The 21,797-nt window shown below is 32.3% G+C and overlaps 3 protein-coding genes across 3 annotated transcripts in view; 1 reads left to right on the plus strand and 2 right to left on the minus strand.

Annotated features, from left to right (window-relative positions):
• The window catches only part of LOC127702566 (protein arginine N-methyltransferase 5-like), a 29,427-nt gene extending 23,393 nt beyond the window's left edge, over positions 1-6,034 (minus strand). Inside the window, exons 1-5 of the mRNA XM_052206818.1 lie at positions 5,930-6,034; positions 4,169-4,287; positions 3,799-3,884; positions 2,663-2,794; positions 1,636-1,739 (exon numbers count right to left, since the gene is read on the minus strand). Of these exons, the coding sequence (XP_052062778.1) occupies positions 1,636-1,739; positions 2,663-2,794; positions 3,799-3,884; positions 4,169-4,287; positions 5,930-6,027 (539 nt within the window). The 5' untranslated portion in view covers positions 6,028-6,034. The remainder of the gene's footprint in view (positions 1-1,635; positions 1,740-2,662; positions 2,795-3,798; positions 3,885-4,168; positions 4,288-5,929) is intronic.
• LOC127702569 (uncharacterized) lies at positions 292-21,795 on the minus strand. Its single transcript, XM_052206821.1, has 2 exons — positions 20,212-21,795; positions 292-1,067 (listed from the first exon to the last, which is right to left on the minus strand). The coding sequence occupies exon 1, from the start codon at positions 21,728-21,730 to the stop codon at positions 20,858-20,860; it is 873 nt and encodes a 290-aa protein (XP_052062781.1). The 5' UTR covers positions 21,731-21,795; the 3' UTR covers positions 292-1,067; positions 20,212-20,857.
• Positions 6,259-18,344, plus strand: LOC127702567 (UPF0489 protein C5orf22-like). The gene is made up of 6 exons (XM_052206819.1): positions 6,259-6,357; positions 9,316-9,461; positions 11,055-11,204; positions 11,809-12,459; positions 13,831-14,037; positions 17,440-18,344. Exons 1-6 carry the CDS (start codon positions 6,283-6,285, stop codon positions 17,573-17,575), a joined length of 1,365 nt encoding a protein of 454 aa, XP_052062779.1. The 5' UTR covers positions 6,259-6,282; the 3' UTR covers positions 17,576-18,344.
• Positions 21,796-21,797: the final 2 nt, after the last annotated feature.

A 21,797-nucleotide genomic window follows, 5' to 3' on the forward strand; every position in this document is an offset into this window, starting at 1 on the left:
ATTGGGTCTCTGGTGGAGAGTTGTCTCATTGACAATCATACCACATCTTCTTATTTTTATCTGACTTAGTTACGTTGTTTAATGTCTATATCTTTTTATGTAATGTAATTTTATTATTATGCTATGTATTTACATTACTATATTATGTGCTTTTTCTGTGTATAACATTAGCGGTACTAATTTTTCTGCACCAGATGTGCATTTCAACAATAAATCTCTCTCTAGTTATGCCCGAGGCCAAAATATTTGAAAATCAAAAACTTATTAAAAAAATGAAGAGTTTATAAACCAACAAGAGTGCACACGCTGAAATGTCTCGCCTTCTTTACTAATCATTGATATTATGTTGATAGTCCTAAATATAAAGCTTTATTACAACTGTCACATAAACTTATTATTAACCAAGTAAACTAACATTGACCAATGAACCATGAAAATGAGGTCAAGGTCAGATGAACCATGCTAGGCAGGCATATACAGCTAACAATTCTTCCATACAACAAATAAAGTTGACCTATTGCTTTTAGTTTAAGTAAAACAGACCAAAACACAAAAACTTAACACTGAGCAATGAACCTTGAAAATGAGGTCAAGGTAGAAAAAAACCTGCGTGACTGACAAATAGATCATAAAATATTTCCATACACCAAATATAGTTGAACTATTGCATATAGTATTAGAAAAAAAGACCAAAACTCAAAAACTTAACTTTGACCATTGAACCATGAAAATGAGTTCAAGGTCAGATGACACCTGCCAGCTAGACATGTACACCTTACAATCATTCCATACACCAAATATAGTAGACCTATTCCATACAGTATAAGAAAAACAGACCAAAACACAAAAACTTAACTATAACCACTGAACCATGAAAATGAGGTCAAGGTCAGATGACACCTGCCAGTTGGACATGTACACCTTACAGTCCTTCCATACACAGAATATACTAGACCTATTGCTTATAGTATCTGAGATATGGACTTGACCACCAAAACTTAACCTTGTTCACTGATCCATGAAATGAGGTCGAGGTCAAGTGAAAACTGTCTGACGGGCATGAGGACCTTGCAAGGTATGCACATACCAAATATAGTTATCCTATTACTTATAATAAGAGGGAATTTAACACTACAAAAAATCTTAACTTTTTTTTCAAGTAGTCACTGAACCATGAAAATGAGGTCAAGGACATTGGACATGTGACTGACGGAAACTTCGTAACATGAGGCATCCATATACAAGGTATGAAGCATCCAGACCTTCCACCTTCTAAAATATAAAGCTTTTAAGAAGTTAGCTAACGCCGCCGCCGCCGTAGCCGGATCACTATCCCTATGTCGAGCTTTCTGCGACAAAAGTCGCAGGCTCAACAAAAAGGACAAACAGTATAGCTAAAGTCGGCAAGGAATCAAAGCTTTGCATGAGGAAGATGCATTCCTTTATGCTATACATTTTTCTTTATATTATATTATGTAGTTATTGACAAACGTTTGTATCTGGTACAAACTTAATTTTAAGTGGAGTAGATAACTGTTATTTATTTACAGCAACATGAAATTAACAATATTTAAAATTGTTAATTGTGTTTTATTAACATGAACCCTTCTGAAGTAAATATAAACATAAAGTTACCATGTCCATGTGTCTTCTGGGTTTTCTATCTCCTCTGTCTGACCCTCAATCAAAGGATCAATCTGGTCCCTTGGAGACATTGTTGGGACATGGATCCAGTATTGCTGAAATTAAACATTAAGTTTGTATGACTTATCTATAGAAATAAAATTATACTTCTTTGGTTCATACTCCATTCTATATTAAGTAGAATTTTAAAGTTTCACTTTAATATCAACCTTCCACTGACATATGACTGAATAAAAACAAGTTGAACTGAGAACTAATGTAACCTCCATTATAAGTATTTAGTAAATAGGTAGTTGGTGAGTGATGGATGTAAAAAACACATCACACAGCGAGCCTGCTCACATGAACGTTGATTCCTAATATCAGATAGCCTTGATTTATAGTTCCTGAGAATAATGGGAAGAAATTGATAATATAAGTATTAGGTAAAAAGGAATGGAATTATCAATGAATCTGAAAATATATGACACAGTAAAGCATACTCATATGAAACTAAATACCAAATTTCAGAAAGATATGATTTGTAGTTCTAGAGAAAAACAGACCAATATTTTATACATAGCCATTTTGTGTAAGAAAAGTATTCGGTAAACAGAAAGTCAATGAAAGACCAGTCTGAAATGCATCACACAGTAACGCCTGCTCAGATGAAGCTCGATACCAAATTTCAGGAAACTCATATTTGTAGTTCCTGAAAAAATTGTTACCAAATTTTTATGGGATGGACGGACATAAACCAATATACTCCCTCCTTTTGGAGCAGGGTCTATACATGCAATATTCAGTCTTGATATTACAGAATATTCTATTAAATACCATGTTTGTTCATTGTATACTCCTTTGCATATAAATATATTATATATCAAACCATGTTACCATAAGTATCATTTTTTCTTCAAAGACTAGTTGTTTCATAAATAAAGAAAAACAATGTGCATTTCAAATTTTATTCAGTAACTACATGTAAGATTTGACAATTACATCACACAAAAACACACTTATTAATAACACTACTTACCTGATTAGCGTAGCTGTTAACAAGATGTTCATTGAGAATTCTGGCTAGATTTGTAATATTACCATTTTTCAGTGGTATCAGTACAGATGGTATAGCTAAGTGACTAGCAAAGGTTAACTCCTGTCTTAAAGCCTGAAATTACCAGACAATATTACTGTTAATATCAAGTATGATTATCAATAGTAATCTACTAATAAATAGTTTAAAGAAATGTAAAATCCTATTTGTTTGTATTTGATATCATGCTGAAATAATGGAACCAACCTCTTGAATGGTTTTATATTCTTATTGTCGCTTTATAATCAGACATTTACAAACTAAATATCCAATCATATTTACTTACAAGGTGAAGTGGTGTATAAATAAAAGACAAAAAAAGAGATTTTTTAAAGGATACATAAATTGATCTTAGTTTTAAAAACAAGCTCAATTTAATTTTTTTTTCAACCCTATCAATAAACTATCAGCAAAAACTGATATTAAAAAATTCAAAAGTTCTAAATCACATTTTTGTGAGATCATGGAGATTGAGGTTTCTAAAATCAACTTAATATAAATTAAATAGTACTGAAAAAACTTTGTGAAATAGTTTTGCAATAATTAAAACATTGATAATATATCTGAATTTACAGAACATTGGATTTTTTGCACCCACAGTTGGCACATCTCATAAATACCGTAGAAGTAATCAGAACATTACCAAGTTTTACAAGTTTACAAGTGGAGAAGGATATACTAGCCTTTCTGGAACACTAAGAGATTATCCACAGTTTTTGATGGGGTTCATGTTGCTCGGTTTTTAGTTTTCTATGTAGTGTTTTGTCAAATAGTTTGTCTTTTTGTTGGTTTTCCTCATGACATTGTCAGTTTTCTACGAGTTATAGAGTTTTAAATGTCCCCTCGGAACCTTCTGTCTCTTTTTTACAGCATTCATTCAATATGACACATCTGAGTGCCATACCCAAACTGTTGTTTTCATGTTTACAGCATCCATCCAAGATGATATATCTGAGTGCCATACCTGGATGCTATGAAGAACAGCCTCAATTGTGATTAAGTATTTCATTATAATTCAGGTAATAAATACATACCATTATATCCATTTTTATTGAAAACTAGTAAATGTATAAACTTACTGCCTCAGAGTTCTTTCTTATCACATCAACCCTAGAATCTGGTTGTAGCCATGGTGATATCTTTCCAACAACCAATGAATTCCAGTCTATAAAAAAGTGAATTCAATAATCTCCCCTTTATCAAGTTTGACAAAAATGATTTAAAATAAAAAGTAGTTGTTTGATTGCCAATGAGACAACCATCCATCAAAGACCAAACAATGTGGATGTAAGCAACTATAGTTCTCCATATGACTTTCAATAATGAGCAAAACCCATACATATCACATACATGTAATATAGTACTGAATACATCATTTTAAAGAGGTGACCTTGTGGACATTGTTATAAATAAACCCTGCTCATGAGCATGATGAGACCTAGAACATACCTTGTCCTGTGAGAAGCATATCAGATCTGGTAATGGCTCCTGGTCTGTCCTTGGCAGGTCCATGGATGAATTCTCTCTTGTAACGTGGGTTAACAATTGGAAAACATACAAAATCAAATCTGAAATGTAAAAAAACAATTTTATTTTTGTTATACAGTGTTATCATATTATTGTTTTTTTCTCCTTCAGGTTCCAAAATTAAGTGATTTTAACAAAGAGATCCAAGGTTAATGAAGTTATATACATGTAACATCACTTAACTGCCTAAATCATTCATTTTGTTTTCTTGATTTAAAAAAAATCTGGATACATGTTTAAATCAATATCCTAATTATCAATGACTACAATTCAAAGTTAGAAGTTAACTAATATAAGTGAGTAAGTGTGCAACATTTGAAAATTTGTCTTAAATCTTTTGGTTTAAGTACCACCACCATGATAACATTGTAATGACAAATCTGGTAAACAGGGAAAGGTTTCAAGCAAACCAATCAAAGCATACTCAGGTTCACTCAAATTGACACACTTAGACTGTTTTTATGTTATGTATATGTTTTATTTTCAGTCAAAAGCTCCCTAGAGCTTGTGTTGTATATTTAACTTATGCTGAATCAAAATAAATTTTTCTTATCTTATCTTACATGATTGATTGATTGGTATTTAATGCCACTTTCAGCACTATTGTGCTATTTCATGGAGGTCAGTCAGTCAGGGTCCATACTTATACAAGTGTTTTTTATTTACTGGTACAGGTAAATCATTTTGAAGGTAGAGTTATACCACTTAGACATTCAGATTTTTTTTACTTATATACTTATTTTCATCTCCTCTTGAATTTCTCTTGACTACATTGCTCTAATACAGTTTTTAACTGTCTGTCATTAATAGTTGTCTTTACTTTTTGTTAAGGTATAATTTTATGGACAAAGAAAATTTCATTTGTCTGTAAACTTCAAAACGTCATTTACTAGACTCCAGGGAGGAATTTTTGAAGGTTTTGCACAGTTAGCAGTTACTTAACATCTCTTGGCAATAGATTTCTCTGCTTAGTTCATGAGATAAAAGGTTGAACTCAAATAAAAATTAATTACCAGAAAATTTCTGTTTAAGCATGTTTTGAACTCCCAAAACTTGAGAATTTAAGGGGTTGTAAAAAATAATCACTTTTATAAGTAAATTTTTTGTGATTAAGGGGAGATAATTCAAACCCTGAAAATAAAAAATAAAAATCTTACAAATTCACTTAAACAAGTAAATATTACTTACATCTTCAAGTAAATAAAACGACTTGTATAAGTATTACCCCTGTGTCCTGACTCAGTTTTTATTGGTTGAGGAAGCCAGTGTGGCTGTAGAGAACTACCATGTTGGAAAACTGACACTCCTTGTCAATAAAGATTGGAGTTGAGTGCACCTGCCACCTGCTGGAATTGAACTCATAACCTCAGTGTTGACAGGCTTATGACACAGTAGTTCTACTACTTAGACCATTCTGCCACCGCCACCGTAAAGGCCCAACACATGATTGAGGAAACGGGAAAATGCCTTATGTGGCTAATTTATGGCAACTAGTAGACAAAATGCATATAATGTTGAGTCCACTCTCCAAATGGTATGGTGGATATAATATCCTGTTTGCAATATATAATATGACTAAAAGGGGTATAAGAGTTGCCATTGGCATTGGGTTCATTTTGGAACGTTGAAATTCTGCGGAAGAACAATATTACAGATTGTTACAAATGTTTAAATTTCATTTACCCCGACTTGCAAGCCTGATCTAACGTATCATTAATATTTGGACAACAATGAAAGTCTCTGCCACAGGACACACGTGTTGACATTTTCACCACCGGCATGATTAGAAAATCAATTACGATACAAACACGGAAGTTAAGTTCGGAATTCTAAAAAAAACTGTCTTTATAACCATTTTAACTATCAATACATTATTTAATTCTAACCGAAGTATGATATAAAAGAAAATATTCTAAATTTTTACCTTAAAGGATTTATTCTAAGAGTTTTTAATATATTTTTTAAGTTATTCACTGCTGAATATCAACATGTCTGCGCCTATGATTTCCCCTGTTTCAGTTCTGAAAGATTGAAAGATGAACCTGATACGAAACAAAACTCTTAAGAAATTTGACGTCACACCGCTTTATATTGTAGAAGATCATAACGATGTAAGGCGCTGAAAACACTTAAAGGCCGACAAATCGAATGTTGACCTGTTCACCTTCTTCCTCTTTCCTACTGACAGTACTGTTTCAAAGTGTTTGACAGGTTGGGGGGAAATACTCATAAATTTTTGGCTACTTTCCCTATATATACTACAGCTGTGCTATTTGTGCAGTGAAATTGCATTGACCATATATTCATTTGTGATATACAGTCGAAGACCGTATATAGCCATGTTTTTGACATTGACAATGTGTTTCCGTAGAGTTTTCATTTATGACATCAATAAAAATTACAGGTTCACGGAAATTTTACGTAGTTCTCTCCAAAATAAAAAATGATGGTTTTTACCCTTAACATTTCATTTGGGACAGTTATAAGAGTTGCAGTATCAGTACTTAATTGCCTAAATTGTAAAGATCAAAGAGAAAAAACAATAGATCAAAGGAAAATGCCGCCAAATAAGCACAAAAATGTGTGAGTCTCATGCTAATTGCTTGAGACTTGGTAGCCCTGCAGTATATAAAGAATAACCATAAATTGTCTCAAAATATAAATTTTATTTGTACTCATCTCAAAACAGGATAGAAATGCTCGGCAAAGCCTTACTTTCTACCGGTTTCTAAGCCTTGTACAAATAAAATTTATATTTTGAGACAATGTATGGTTATTCTATATATATATATATATATATATATATATATATATATAATAAGTCAAGTATTGATTTACAGAGTTAGAAAATAAAATTACATTGCTGTCATGAGACACACATTCATGAAAACGGCTCAATATTCTTTTCTATAAATGAATTTCACAATCTTGCAATTTCTCGTACATTTCAGATGTCACAATGCTTATGCTATTAAATTTCAAAGTAAGATTGTTCAATGATGTAATTTAAGCTGATTGACCTCGATTCAACTGGTGTTAAACTAAATTTCAAAAGAAAGAACTCTAAATTGTACTATAAACATGATAAACTGCAGATATATCATGCAGACAGTTTGCTAAGTACATGTAGAGAATGTGCAAGGACGAACAGATAATAAAATGTCCATTTTACGATGAACAAAAAAAAATAAAACTGGCTTGCACGTTGCATTTTTACCAATTTGCAGGAAAAGCAAACACAAAAACGTGAAATAAAAATTGCAAACACGATGCATAAGAAAATAAGCCTTTATCACCCTCAATGCATGATCATTATGATATTTGAATAAAAGGTAATTGCCCCATCCCCAATTTTTTTTTTAATGCCATTAACTTTTATCCTGGTGATCATGGTGATATTACAGTCATAATGGGGGAAAATGTTGCCTTTTACATCATCATGTGCACCATAATTAAAAAAAATTCTTGAATCCTGAGTTAAAAAATTGATCACTGTAAATTGACACGTGATTTTCGGTATAATAGCCATAAATGGGATAAAACCCATTTTCAAGGACCTTCTTTAACCTTTTTTATACATATTTTATTGACACAATAAGCCTCTTAAAACATACCCTATATTTTGCGTTTTCTTTTATTCATTAATTTTGATGAATGATTAGTCCTTTTTAGTGCTTATCTCCGGACTGAATCTAATGAGGATCATGTTTTTAATATAAGCATTATCCATGTAAACAGGAAATATAAATAAGGTACACATGCCACATAATACAATAGTTTATTAAAGCGTATACTTAGGACCCATAAAGGGCATGATTACAAATATGATAGTATTTCAATTTAATAGTGAACATAACAGTACAAATTACAGTCGATACTATGCAGAGAACTAGTACGTTTCAATTTTCATCACCAAAAGTTTTCTTATCTCCCTTTGAAGAATAACTTAGAACAATTGTGTCATATGCCATATATCTTTATATGTATAATATACATTGTACCAGTAATCATGGTAATACAAATTAAATAATAAAGATGGCATGTTCTCAAAATTGATATCCTATTAGAGTCAAATAATTTTTTTTTCTTGTGTCTGTAAAATATTAAAAAAAAAAAAAACATTTTTCAATTTTGTATTATTCAATATGCATATTTCAAAATGTATTTCTTTCAAGAATCCTTTCCTAATTGACACCTTTGTTTTAAAAAGAGGGTACCTAAATTGTGTAATCAACTTGTACTACAGTTTTCAACCCAGGTCCCTGAAATTTCATGGAAAGATTGAACACATGTTGAAGTTGGCACCTGCTAATGGGATTATTTTCCCATTATTCTGAACTTCTGAACTTTAAATTTTTAACAAATTTTAAAGAGATGATATTAACTTTGTGTGATCAAATCCTACTACAGTTTTCAACTCGGATCCTTGAAACTTCACATAATAATTGCACATATATTGCAGTTGTGCACCTGATATTATGGAGTTGTTTGACAATTTTTTTCAAATTTTCCTAGGAAAATTTTTCAAAAGATGGCAACATATTTTTTTTCAGCCAAGATCTTTGAACTTTCATACAAAGTTTACAAACCTATTCAGGGAATAAGACTAACATTTTCCAACTAGGGGCCCAAACTGCCACAATGTGAAAATTAACATAAGCACTATGGGGATTTTAATAAAAATTTTAGGGCCCAACCCAGATTTTAATGGCATTGGCTACTGTGCCCCTGCTAATCTTTTTCCCTGCTATTGAGGTTGTTCACCATCTTTTATGGAGTTGTTCAAAGATTTTTTCCCATTTTATATTTCCATATATTTAATGTTCAGTATATACCATTATCCATTTTTAAGCAACATTTTGTGCAACCCAGCCATTTGAGTCTTTGATCCATTTGTTGAGCTTTCAAGGAAAGATAACTTATCGTTATGACACTGTTGGTCATGTTGGTAGTGAAAATTTATCATGTTGATAATTAAATGGTTATACATTCCAGGTTGTACCATTCATCCATAGAGGTATTGGTAGTAAACACCTACCTATTGAGGACAACGTATTTGTACATTTCAGGTTGTACCATTCATCCACAGGGGTATTGGCAGTAAACACCTACCTATTGAGGACATCATATTTGTACATTTTGACTCCCATCCAGATCTACTAATTCCATGTGATATGAAGGCAGATGATGTTTACAAGAAAGATGTCTTATATCAGTAATATATCATTTTGATAACTGTAAATGGAAAAGATTGATTGATCTTCAGTTGCTTAATAATCAATGTAGATACATGTACTTAATCATACTCAGGATGATGGAAAATGGTTGAATTTTTTAACGTTGATTTTGATAGAATTTTACCACTGTTAAATTAAATAATTGAATAATTAATGAGACAGAAAGTAATTAATACATTAGATTAATATTTTTTTTCTGTACTTTGCAGCATTATATTATCATTGGATAAAACTTTTGTTTTTAAAACTCATCAAATAACTCAAAACAGTAAAATTGTAAATAAAAATTTATGTCTTACATGAAGCCTGATGAGTTTACTTTCAGTAAATTTGATTTTAAGAATACAAGACAAAAAAAGAACACTTCGTTATTATCAGTCAGGGGACTTACTTAAACGAGTGATTAAGAAATCACTGATTCAAGTAACATTTTTCCAGAAATGTTGGAAGTAAGAGTTGTCTTTCTTTAATAATCACCTATTTAAGTAGTACAAATAAATCACTAGACTAAGGGATTTGATTTTATTGTAGCTTTAAATATATATACTAATGATCCAGGGACTAATTATGTTGCTAAAATTATGAGAATCAACATCTGTGTTTATAGGATGACTGGTCATGTCAGGTGATGACCTTGTACTGAATCTGGGATAATGACATGAAAATAACTTGTTTAAGTATCATACCTTTAGTTTCTTTAAAAAAAAATCACTTCTTTAAGTATTATTATTTTAATTACCCCCACTAATTTCAACACCCCCGAACACATGGAACAGTGAAATTTTGGTCGCGAACAGTAAAATTATATTACATAATCTGTAAGATGAAACCTTGAATTTTACAGGAAAAATACTCCCACTGCTGGGGAAAATCTGTTAAGAAAGTATAAGATCATTATGTAAAGCTTCATTTTAACATATTTTTCAACAAATATAGGATTTACAGACAATGATTGCATCAAAGGCATAAACCTTGCTACTTAAAAGAAGCAAAAGTTTAATTTTTTTTTTCGATTTTACTAATAATTAGATATAATCTAAACCTTTATGTTTAAAATTTTCGTAAAACTACAAAATCACAGAATTTCTAATTTGCTACTTAAGTGAGTGATTAATAAATCACTTATTTCAGTAATTCCCCTGACTGATTATTTACTGTGTTATTTTCAGCAGTATATTTCTTCATTCAATTAAATACTGTGTGAAGGTGTGAGGATACATGTGCAATTTAGTATTACCATACATGTGTAAAGATTAAGTTGTACCTACCATATGACAAAGAATATTTATTTTGGGTATTCAATGCTCTTCAACTTCCTACTTTATTTGCTTTTTAAACTTTTTGATTAGAGCGTCACTGATAAGTCTCTTTATAGACGAAACATGTGTCTGCTGTACAAAATTTTATGCCTGGTATCTATGATAAGTTTATTTATAATATTAAAAAAATGATAGACAGAAAAAACAAACCATTATTTTAATATGATTGTATTTTTTACAGGACATCATGTATAGAGAACTGGATTCAGGAAAAAACAAACCATAATTTTAATATGATTGTACTTTTTTCAGGACATTAAGTATAGAGAACTGGATTATACCAATGGTATATGCTGGACATATCAGTCATATTATATGGTTTAAACCTCCATGGTGTGAACAAATTCAGGATAAAGTAATCCAGTTCTATGTTGGGAAGTGTAACACTACAGGTTGTATAAGGTAGTTACATTTACAGTACTGTATTTAACATCAGTTTTATTTGGCCTTCCAAATGTTTAAATACTAGTTCCACTGATAAGTCTATTTTGACAAAACACAATGTGGCATACACTATTAAAAGTTTGGTATTTTTGATTAGTTTTACTAATTTTTGTTGGCACTGTTAATATAAAAATAAGAAGATGTGGTATGATTGCCAATGAGAGAACTCTCCACCTAAGACCAAATGATGTAGAAGTTTTAAACAACTATAGGTCACAGTACAGCTTTCAACAATGAGCAAAACCCATATGCTCCAAAGGAGGGGTATATACTCATATTTCTCAGTAACTATGATAAATCTTCCTGTGAGCATGCTATACTGTGTGGTGTGTTTTCACATCCATCACTCATTCACTTCCTGTTTATCATTAGTCAGCAATAACTCACAGCTTAACTTCTTTTCATAGATTAATATTTAGTTTTTTGTATAGATTTATATAAGAAGTGTTTTGTTCTGAAAATGTATTCCACTACTTTCCATCAGTGATTTATTCAATTCACAACCAAAAGTATTTTTTTGTATGCAATTTATCAGTTCACTTATTCTTTTAAATTTTTTCAGAACAACATGCAAAGAAAATTATTTTGTTAGTGAAACTTTATACTGTTCAGAAGAAAACTTAGAGAACAAGAAAGAGGTCAAACTCTCAGTTATTACAATAGTTCCTAATAGATGGGAACAGTCATGTAATGACAGGGAACCATCAAGCAGTGCTAAACAAGGAATAAAAGTTGACACTGATATAGAAACCAGAATATCTACTGAAAATGATACATGTACATCAAATAAGAGTGAAAACTGTAACAAAAATAGATGTGATAATGATAATTCAGGTCAAGATACTAAACGACTATGTACAGAGGAATTAAAGATGAAAAATGAATATTCTAATTCTCTATCAACTTGTGATAATTTAGCAATATCCGAAGATTTGAACAAACAGCTTGAAATCTTACACAAGTCTTTCAGAGACAAACATTTCATTTTAGACATTGACCTTGATTTCTTTTCAACTCAGAATCCATTTAGAGTTATGTACTCAGACAAAGTCTATGGAATGCTGAAAGATCTGTATAGATTTGACAAACCTAAGAACTTATCAGATGAAGGAATATCTAAATGTACCATGGAGAGACAGAAACAGTTATCAGAACTGAAAGCAGTGTTTTATAAGATACATCAGGATAGAAATGCTGAAATTGATCATCCCAGGTATTATATGAAAAGGTTTTTGTTCCCTAAACTTACATTTTCAGTTTGATTAAAAAAATAAGGATGGAAAATATTAGTTGTTCTTAATGACTTTTCAATATACCTTGCAGGAAGTGTTGTTTAATGATAAAATGATATACTAGTACTGTTAATTAAGAAATCCATTTATTACAAAAAATATTCACATTTTGATTTAAGCTAGAAATATTCTACTTCTAGTTAATACTAGTACAAGATTGGACTTCCATTTTTCAATCAAATTTTTCATTAAAGTAGCTGTTGTTCTTTTGAAGTTTATCATGTATATGGCTGTACAGTACATTAAAATTAGAAATAAAGTTTTTAAATGTTTCAAGGGGTATAACTCCTTTAATTATTTTTCTATCAGAATATTTAAGCAAATGTTCAAGAAGCAATCATGCTAAACCTAATGCATTGTCTGCAAATAAAGATTGGGCAACTGTAAAGTGCTTTAAAGGCATTTTTTGCAAATTTCATCATAACTTTTTCATTTAAATTTTTTTCCTGCATTTTATTTTGAAGAAGAGAGAGTGATAATCAGTGCAAAACTATTGTGTAAGTTTCCAACAAGTTAGGGCAAATTAAAAGCTTTTAAGTTTTGCCATTTTCGAAATTTTCTAACAATTGTTGACCAACATTAATTGTCAAACCTGTATATGTAAAGGTCTTCCTAGTGACCAGAGAAAAACCTTATGAGAGGTGAACTTTGAATTAAGATACAAAATGCAAGGTTTGACAGTATTCTTGAATGAAAGTAGCAGACAGGTTGTTATAAAACTTGTATAAGATTAAGTCAGATTGGATGAAAACTAAAACAGATTGAGGACTTACAATCCAAATGAGCAAAATGATATCCTGGTAGTCCTGTATTCCCTGTGTGTTGTGGCAAGGTACAAAATATAATAAAAAAACAACATTAGAACTTATTATACTTCATGTCAAAATGCCACATTTTGATTGGTTAATACGAGGGAGATAATTTACTCTATCCTATGGCAAACACTCTTAATTACCCTTCACGGAGACGCTTGATCAAGTGTGTGCTATATTAAAGATGGATGGTTGGTATGTACAAGACATCATAGTTTATTACTTTGAATTTGAAAATTAATAGACAGTAATAACAGAACATTCAGTATGATAAATTAAATAACACATATCTGAGAGGGTGATAGAGCAGATTGTTACCCCTCCAAAAGACATTGTCAACCTTAGCTTCACTTCAGTTGACAATGTATTCTTGGGGTAACAATCTGCTCTATCACCCTGTCAGCTCTGTGTTATTTATATATTATTCCAGAAGACAATTTTACAAGCATTAACTCAATTAATTTGTTTTATTCTATACAGCAAAGATTTAATACTGATCCTTAAAGAGGCTATATCAAATAAAGAGGAGAATCCTGATTTTCAGTTACTACATGAAGCAGGATGCACATGTGATGACACAGAGTTACCACATCATGTCAGCTCTGAAGGGGAGATAACTCTACTCATATCTGCTGTCCAGGAAACTCTTAGCCACTTTCATAAACCTGTGATGGTTACAATGGCAAGGTAATTATGATTTATCATACATTAAGTGTTGACTTGCCTTTTTTTTTTGTAAGTGAAATGATCACATCTAAACATGCTATATTATGCAGCTTTTTTTTTATATAAAAAAAGATGTGGTATGGTTGACAATGAGATAACTTTCCACCAGAGTGCAAATGATGTGCATCAAAACAACTTTTTGTCTTCATAGGGTTCAACTATGAGCAAATTCCTACTGTATAGTTCAGCAATAAAAAGTCCCAAGATCAGCTTGTAATAATATCATGTTCAGCTTATGATGTCACAAAAACAGCTTATGATACAGATTTGTAAGTGAATGACACAGGTTTATGGAATAACCTTCAACAATTACCCTTAAGGCCAAAATATGGAAAGTAAAAAATATAAATATTTGTTCCAACGTTAACTGATTTCCGTATCAGGCCTAGCATATGGTATCTCTACATGACTTAATTAATGTCATTGAAATAGGTAAATGTATAAATATCTACAGTCACTTAAAATATAAAAATAAGGAGATGTGGTATGATAGGCAATGAGACAACTGTCCATCGAAATTCAAATGAAGTGGATGTTAGCAATTGTAGGCAACTGTATGGCCTTCAACAATGAGAAAAACCCATACCATATAGTAAGCTATAAAAGGCCCTGAAATGAAAATATGTAACAACTCAGTTGAGAAAACTAATTACAACTGCCTAATTTTTAACAAAACAATTTACACATTACAAAAATGAGAGACTGATAAATATGCAAAATGATGTCATATAAAATCTGTACATTTTTGTATTGATCATCATTTGAATTATTCATTTGCAGGTTTGAACATTCCACTGAATACAAAACGTTTTTGATAAACTAAAAATGAAAAATGGGGGTTAAACACATTTACAAGGAACTAGTATATAGTACTAGTATTACATGCTGGACATATGTTACGAAGTTTCTGTTTGTCACAAGCTCATTGTCCTTGACCTCATTTTCATGATTCAGTGACTGCTTGACAAAGATATATAGTTTTTTTGTCAAGTGAAATACTCACTTATTATGAGTAATAGGATAACTATATTTGGTATATGGGTTCCTTTGCAAGATCTGCAGGTCTGTCAGACAGAGTTCCCTGGACCTCAACCTCATTTTATGGATCAGTGATCAAGGTTAACTTTACGATCTTAGATACTATAGTTAATAGGACATTTATATTTGGTGTATGGAATGATTGTAAGGTGTACATGTCCTACTGGCAGGTTTCATATGACTGTGACCTCATTTTCATGGTTCATTGGTGAATGTTTAGTTTTTGTCGAGCCTGCGACTTTTGTCGCAGAAAGCTCGACATAGGGATAGTGATCTGGCGGCGGCGGCAGCGTTATCCAACTTCTTAAAAGCTTTATATTTTAGAAGGTAGAAGACCTGGATGCTTCATACTTTGTATATGGATGCCTCATGTTACGAAGTTTCCGTCAGTCACCTGTCCAATGTCCTTGACCTCATTTTCATGGTTCAGTGACTACTTGAAAAAAAGGTAAACATTTTTTGTAATGTTAAATTCTCTCTTATTATAAGTAGTAGGATAACTATATTTGGTATGTGCGTACCTTGCGAGGTCCTCATGCCCGTCAGACAGTTTTCACTTGACTTCGACCTCATTTCATGGATCAGTGAACAAGGTTAAGTTTTGGTGGTCAAGTCCATATCTCAGATACTATAAGCAATAGGTCTAGTATATTCTGTGTATGGAAGGACTGTAAGGTGTACATGTCCAACTGGCAGGTGTCATCTGACCTTGACCTCATTTTCATGGTTCAGTGGTTATAGTTAAGTTTTTGTGTTTTGGTCTGTTTTTCTTATACTGTATGCAATAGGTCTACTATATTTGGTGTATGGAATGATTGTAAGGTGTACATGTCTAGCTGGCAGGTGTCATCTGACCTTGACCTCGTTTTCATGTTTCAGTGGTCAAAGTTAAGTTTTTGAGTTTTGGTCTTTTTTTCTAATACTATATGCAATAGGTCAACTATATTTGGTGTATGGAAATATTTTATGATCTATATGTCAGTCGCGCAGGTTTTATATGACCTTGACCTCATTTTCACGGTTCATTGCTCAGTGTTAAGTTTTTGTGTTTTGGTCTGTTTTTCTTAAACTATAAGCAATAGGTCAACTATATTTGTTATATGGAAGAATTGTTAACTGTACATGTCTGCCTTGCATGGTTCATCTGACCTTGACCTCATTTTCATGGTTCATTGGTCAATGTTTAGTTTTCTTGGTTAATGTTAAGTTTATGTGACAGTTGTAATAAAGCTTTATATTTAGGCCTATCAACATAATATCAATGATTAGTAAAGAAGGCGAGACATTTCAGCGTGTGCACTCTTGTTGCTGTTTGGTCTATTTCTCAGATACTGTAAGCAAAAAGGGCCACTATATTTTGTGTATTGAATGATTGTAAGGTGAACATGTCTGTCTGGCAGTTTTCATATGACCTTGACCTCGTTTTCATGGTTCATTGATCAGTGTTTGTAAGTTTTCATGATGTTGTCAGTTTATCAGATACTATAAGCAATATGTCACTTATGTTTAATGTATGGAATGATTGTAAGGTATACATGTCTGTCTGGCAGGTTTCATATGACATTGACCTCCTTATCATATTTTATTGGTCAATGTTAAGTTTTCGTGGTTTTGTCAGTTATTAAAACATTATAAGCAATATAGCAACTATATTTGGTGTATGGAATGATTGTATGGTGTTCATGTCTGTCTGTCAGGATTCATATGACCTTGACCTCATTTTCATGGTTCATTGGTTAATGTTATTTTTTGTGGTGTTGTCCGTTTTCCAGGTACTTTCAGCAGTAGTCCCACTATATTTGGTGTATGGAATGATTGTAAGGTGTACATGTCTGTCTGGCAGGTTTCATATGACCTTGACCTCATTATCATATTTCATTGGTCAATGTTTAGTTTACATGGTTTTGTCAGTTATTCAGATATTATAAGCGATAGGTCAACTATATTTGGTGTATGGAATGATTGTATGGTGTACATGTCTGTCTGGCAGGATTCATATGACCTTTACCTCATTTTCATGGTTCATTGATAATGTTATGTTTATGTGATACTTGTAGTAAAATATTCATAATAGACTTTCAACACAAATTTTATCATAAGTTAAGCAGGCGAGAAATTTCATCATGTGCACTCTTATCTTATGATTTATATTTAATACTATGTTTTTAAATATACTACAATTATGGAACTAGTTTCAATAGATTGCTTTTCAGATGTGGTACAGTGTAGACTGTATATCTAACTGTGCTAGTTCAGATAATTAGCTGAACCTTAGACATGAGGATTTGATTTTTCATTTTGATAGTGTGATCTTTATTTTTGCAGATCCAGTATAACAGATGAATACTGTCCACCAGATCAAGTTGAATCAATACAAGAACAGACATTAGAAATGCTACAAGATTTATATTTAGAAATAAATGTTACAAATGATTATGATGATCGGGATGACAATGTTTAAAAAAGCTGATGCCTATTTAAATGACATCTTATCCATAGATATGTATTTGGAATAGTGAACTTTTGTTAATTTGGTGCCATAATCATATCCAGAGTTGTATACTGTACCCCATACACCAGATGTTGCTGTTACTCAATGCACCATTCTCTCCAATAACAGAATAAAAAGAGCAGGGATCCAGTCACAATATTTGGTACACTAAACTGTGATTCAGACATATCTAATATGTCTGTTCGAGTAAAAACTTCTATGGCCACCAGTAATCAGCAATATCTGGTATACAGGGATACCGTTAAGGAGAGAGGATATTTCTTTCATTTATTTTTAAGTCTATCTTCATTGATAACTTCAGAATTTGTGTTGCATTGAGATCCAAGAAACTACACATAGTGAATCGAAGAAGTAACACTCTTTGGACAGAAACTGGGTAGTAATCATTGTGAAGGACTGAACAATTTATATGTTACCATGACATATTACATTTGCAATGCTACCTCTGGTGGATTGTTTTGCTGTTTATCTGAAATCCTATATGGGTTAGTGGCATTACTTTGTATCCTTCACTTTTGTTTATGTTGCAATAGGAAATGTATGCAAGAAATAAATCAGGAATATAGTCAAAATAATCAAATTATACATACTTTCTATGTAAAGGTCATATTACTCATACTGTATATACAACACTTTTTGAGTTGCCTGTGATATTTGCGATTACACATGTGTTTGTTTAGTATAAAAGTAATCAATAAAAACATGAAAAAGAATTGAATTTAAATTGCCTTTCTTCTTTGCCAGTGATCTAATATTTTAAAATTTCCAACCATAATGGTTTTCAAAAACATATGGTCAATGTATCCATTAAATTTTGTCTGGTTTTTTATATCGTTCTCTTACTTTGCTGACAAAAAGTCCAACAATCAGCTGATTCCAGGTAATACACTTTTGTATAGCTTGGACATTTTCTGAAAGGTATGGAGCTAAAGACATGAAAGAGATGAAAGTACAATGTTTAAATTTTCAATGGAGGTAGATTTTTTGCAAGTTTACTTCATTGGTTATGTGTTCCTCATTTCACAAGACTATCAGGAAACTTGTCAATAGTTGTTTGTATTTATATCTTTGTGTTTTTGTCCTTGTAAGATTTTATTGTTGATGATAGATCTTTTGTTGTCTTGTTATTTAATTTATTCATGAGTTTTCTATATTTAGGCCAATTTAGAGCTTGACACATATTATATAGACACTTTTCTGTTGTTGAATATCATACATTGACATCAATATTATTTGTGTTGCTGGGTTACTGTCTCATTGAATCCAGAACAATCAGTTATGAAAATAAAAATATATTAAAAAATTCTGATGTCCAAAAATGTTTTTAATTTTTCACATCCTTTTTAAAATCAATTCCTTTAATAAAAATCTTTTTGGGTCAAATATTTTATTTCATGACAACACCCAGTTATACCTATCCAGGTATTCCAGATTCCCTAAACCTGGTTTCCATTCATTTAAGAAATATTTGGTGAGTTGTGCATAGTTTTCATCATTAAAATGTATGCCATGTATGCTTCAGGATGATACATAGAAAACAAATGTTTTCAATCAGAAATGTCACACCATTACCATTAAATTTATTTTGTATGCTTGTTGTGAATACAATGTAGTCTTTGACTAAATAAACCAGACAATATGAATTTAGCAGATACAATGTTTTCATAGACAAATACATACAAGAGTGTACAACTGTACACGCTGAAATGTCTCGCCTTCTTTACTAACCATTTATATTATGTTGATAGTCCTAAATGAAAGCTTTACTACAACTATTACATAAACTTAACATGATCCAAGAAAATGAAGTCAAGGTCATATAAACCAAACGAGAAATACATGTACACCTTACAATCATTCAATACACTTAATATAATATAGTTGACCTATTGCTTATAGTTTCTAGAAAACAGACTTAACCAAGAAAACTAAACATTGACCAATGAATCGTGAAAATTAGGTCAAGGTCAGATGAACCATGCCAGGCAGACATGAACAGCTTACAATCCTTCCATACAACAAATATAGCTGACCTATTGCTTATAGTTTAAGAAAAACAGACTGAAACGCATAAACTTAACACTGAGCAATGAACCGTGAAAATGAGGTCAAGGTCAAATAAAACCTGTGAGACTGACATGTACATCATAGAATATTTCCATACACCAAATATAGTTGACTTATTGCATATAGTATAAGAAAAAAGACCAAAACTAAAAAACTTAACTTTGACCACTGAACCATGAAAATGAGGTCAAGGTCAGATGACACCTGCCAGTTGGACATGTACACCTTACAATCATTCCATACACCAAATATAGTAGACCTATTGCATAAAGTATAAGAAAAACGGACCAAAACACAAAAACTTAACTATAACCACTGAACCATGAAAATGAGGTCAAGGTCAGATGACACCTGCCAGTTGGACATGTACACCTTACAATCCTTCCATACACCAAATATACTAGACCTATTGCTTATAGTATCTGAGATATGGACTTGACCACCAAAACTTAACCTTGTTCACAGATCAATGAAATGAGGTCGAGGTCAAGTGGAAACTGTCTGACGGGCATGAGGACCTTGATAGGTACGCACATACCAAAAATAGTTATCCTATTACTCATAATAAGAGAGAAATTAACATTACAAAAAATCACAACTTTTTTTCAAGTAGTCACTGAACCATGAAAATGAGGTCAAGGTCAGATGACACCTGCCAGTTGGACATGTACACCTTACAATCCTTCCATACACCAAATACACTAGACCTATTGCTTATAGTATCTGAGATATGGACTTGACCACCAAAACTTAACCTTGTTCACAGATCCATGAAATGAGGTCGAGGTCAAGTGAAAACTGTCTGACGGGAATGAGGACCTCGATAGGTACGCACATACCAAACTTTTTTTTCAAGTAGTCACTGAACCATGAAAATGAGGTCAAGGACAATGGATATGTGACAGACAGAAACTTCGTAACATAAGGCATCTATATACAAAGTATGAAGAATCCAGGTCTTCCACCTTCTAAAATATAAAGCTTTTAAAAAGTAAGCTAACACCGCTGTCGCCGCCGGAGCACTATCCCTAAGTCGAGCTTTCTGTGACAAAAGTCGCAGGCACGACAAAAATGAGGATTTCAATTTAGTTAAGTCTTGTTAAAGTTTACTTATTATGTTAGTTCCAGATTAAAATACAGTATATTATAAGAAAATAAACACTGTTATTTGTTTTTAGATCCAAGTTCTTGTGCTTTTAATGTTGCTGCTTCAACAGCATCAATTAAACATGCTCTAAATCCAGACTTCTCAAGAGATTGTACTGCAGCTATAGTGGTTCCCCCTGGTGAGCAGACATCATCCTTCAGCTGGCCTGGATGTTTACCTGATTCTAGAACCATTTTAGCAGCCCCCAATAAAGTCTGAGCGGCTAGTTTCAATGCTAAATCCCGTGGGAGTCCCATGTTTACACCACCATCAGCTAAAGATTCTATTGCAATAAATCCATATGCAGGTCCACTTCCACTCAGGCCTGTCACTGCATCTAATAGATTCTCAGTTCCAATTTCACATATCCCTATACTTTGAAACAGTTCCCTGACAAGTTCACTATCGTTTAGCTGGACACTGGTACCGGGTGCTATCACTGAGGCTGCTGCTTGTACAGTGACAGTAATGTTCGGCATAACTCTTACAACTCTGGAACCAGGGGGTAAGTTCTGTTCAAATGTAGACAAGGGAACTCCTGCTGCTATTGATACAACTATTTTGTCCTTTGACACATGTTCTTTAACCTCCTTGAGTATTTTAGTGACAACGTTCGGTTTGACTGCTATAACCACCACTTTACTCTTATCCACAACTTCTTTATTCTCTTGTGCAGTTTTTACCCCAAATTCCTTAATAAATTGTAACATTCTGGGGTCTGCATCACTTGCTGTAATGTTCTGTGGTCTGATAATACCTGTTGTAATAAATCCTTTTGTCATTGCTTGTGCCATTCTGCCAGCCCCTATAAATCCAATTGTCATATCTTCAGAAACGTATTTCCTCTTTTGACCAGCATCTGAGGCTGAAGACGTATTTGATGATTGCATTTTTGTTCTGTTTGATATCACCGTATCACGATTAAGCCGGCTTTGACTGCTTCCCAGGCACAGAAAT

Source organism: Mytilus californianus, unplaced genomic scaffold, assembly GCF_021869535.1.
Source record: "Mytilus californianus isolate M0D057914Y unplaced genomic scaffold, xbMytCali1.0.p SCAF_5, whole genome shotgun sequence".
Classification (NCBI taxonomy): Eukaryota; Metazoa; Mollusca; class Bivalvia; order Mytilida; family Mytilidae; genus Mytilus; species Mytilus californianus.

Coding starts and splice junctions, on each gene's coding strand:
- LOC127702567 (XM_052206819.1), top strand. CDS start 6,283: ATGAACCTGATACGAAACAAAACTCTTAAGAAATTTGACGTCACACCG. Junction 6,358..9,315: donor TTGTAGAAGATCATAACGAT/GTAAGGCGCTGA, acceptor TGTACATTTCAG/GTTGTACCATTCATCCACAG. Junction 12,460..13,830: donor GCTGAAATTGATCATCCCAG/GTATTATATGAA, acceptor TATTCTATACAG/CAAAGATTTAATACTGATCC.
- LOC127702569 (XM_052206821.1), bottom strand. CDS start 21,730: ATGCAATCATCAAATACGTCTTCAGCCTCAGATGCTGGTCAAAAGAGG.